The 2,016-nt window shown below is 32.1% G+C and overlaps 1 protein-coding gene across 1 annotated transcript; it reads right to left on the minus strand.

The window, feature by feature from the left end:
* Positions 1 to 859: 859 nt before the first annotated feature.
* On the minus strand, positions 860 to 1,525 carry LOC145680050 (uncharacterized). Its single transcript, XM_081750424.1, has one exon. It carries the CDS (start codon positions 1,523 to 1,525, stop codon positions 860 to 862), a length of 666 nt encoding a protein of 221 aa, XP_081606550.1.
* Positions 1,526 to 2,016: the final 491 nt, after the last annotated feature.

A 2,016-nucleotide genomic window follows, 5' to 3' on the forward strand; every position in this document is an offset into this window, starting at 1 on the left:
GTTAATTGTCAACGCAATTTACAATTCTATTGATCTTTATATAAAATAAAACAAAATAAAATAACAGAAATTTGGAAAATATTCAAATTGCACTAGTAGTCTTATGCATTTTTCTTTTCTATCACTTCTAATAATTTCTCCCATTGCTTATGTATATTTATACCACTTGTCCAGTTCATTAAGTTCTCCTCTTGTTCTTTCTTTATTCTTCTCGCTTCCTTGCACTTCCTAATAATCTTTCTTTTTTCTCTTTCTAAACCTTTAGCCCCTTCCCAATCTATCCTATGTCCCGTTTCTTTCACATGTTTGTAAATAGCATTATTTTCTCTTTTCATTCGAACATCATCTTTATGTTGTTTCGATCTGTCCATGAGCCTTTTTCCCGTCTCCCCTATGTATTTCATGTCACACTTACTACATTTCACTTCATAGATAACTCCTTCTTCTTCCTACACTATATTGCTTTCCCTCCTTTTCTTTTTCTTCCTTATACACCTCAACAACGTTTCTCCTCCTTTTCTATATGTCTTAATACCCCCTTCTCTTAATAACCTCTTTAGCACTTCCGTCTTTTCTCCTATGCTCTGAATTCCATAAAACTTCTTATTTTCTTCCTCTTTTTTCTTTTTTATATTTTCTTCTTTTTCCTTTCTCTTTATCTGTTCTATCCTATATCCATTATTTTAAAGTTGTCTATAGAAATTTTCCAAATCTTTCTGCTTTCCCTCTTCTTCACTATTGATGTTCTCTATCCTCCTTTCCATGTTCCTAATGAAGTTATTTTTAGTTGCTTTGTCTACATCACTTCTCCAGTGACAATAAATACCTGCCCAACACGTTTTTTGATACCAACTGGTAATTACTTTCTCACTATCTTCATATCCATAAAATTGATGGATTTATTTTCTTCTACTTCTAATTCTAACCTTATACCTTTTTCTTCGTCTTCTATGAGTTCAACATATTTCTCCAGTTGTTCTCTATTCCCTGTCCATATCCCTAAACAATCATCTACATACCTGCTGAAGAAGATTAACTTTCCCTTTGCTTCTTTTGTCACTTTTTTCTCCCACTTGTTCCTCACTATTTCCGCTAAAACTGGACTCAGCTTGGATCCAATGCTTAGACCTTCTTTTATTCTTACTAGTCTTTCTCCAATTATACAGTAGCTATTTTCCCATAACGTCTTAAACGCTCTTATAACTTTTTCTTTTTTCCATTGACCTCTAACTTTCCCTTCCATTTCTTCATCTATCGCCCTTAAAACATAATCTCTTTTTATACTTGTGAACATGGCTTTAACATCTACACTAAACAGTAACATGTTCTCTTGATTCCACTTAATCTGATCTAGCTTCTTCTTCAATTCTTCCGTGTTCTTAATTTTGTATGTCTCTTGCTCTTCTCTGATTTCATCCATTATCTCTCTTAATTTTTCTTCTAGTGGTTCAAAATAGTTACCTCTGCAGCCCATTACTGGTCTTAGTTTAATTTCTTTCTTATCAATTTTAGGAAAACCTTTCATTATTGGAATCCTTCCTTTTTCATTTATCAACTTTTTAATCCCTTCTTTTTCCCTTCTTGTACTATCTTCTTCATCACTTCTTCTTTCATGTCTTTGTTATCTACTTCCTCATATGTTTGATCATATATATATATATATATATATATATATATATATATATATATATATATATATATATATATATATAATTTAATAAGTCTTGAACCACCGTACGAATCACGATAAAATTTTCAACCTAGATGAAGTTCAAACCCGAGATGGTTTTCCTCATTTCATTTTGATGGTGTATCTAAAGGAAGGGGGAAGGATAGCAACATTAAAATGAGAACGAAAAATGACCGATATTAGTATCGAATCTATAATTTTTGGAGTCACTGAGGTGAACAGTTACACATCTGATCCCGTTTGAATCCAAATTCAGCCCGCAACATGGAGGAGGGGAAGACATATAAAAATGATCAAAATAACCAATATCATTGTCTAATTCATAG

Source organism: Thermobia domestica, chromosome 1 (genome assembly GCF_964235325.1).
Source record: "Thermobia domestica chromosome 1, izTheDome1.hap1.1, whole genome shotgun sequence".
NCBI lineage: Eukaryota > Metazoa > Arthropoda > Insecta > Zygentoma > Lepismatidae > Thermobia > Thermobia domestica.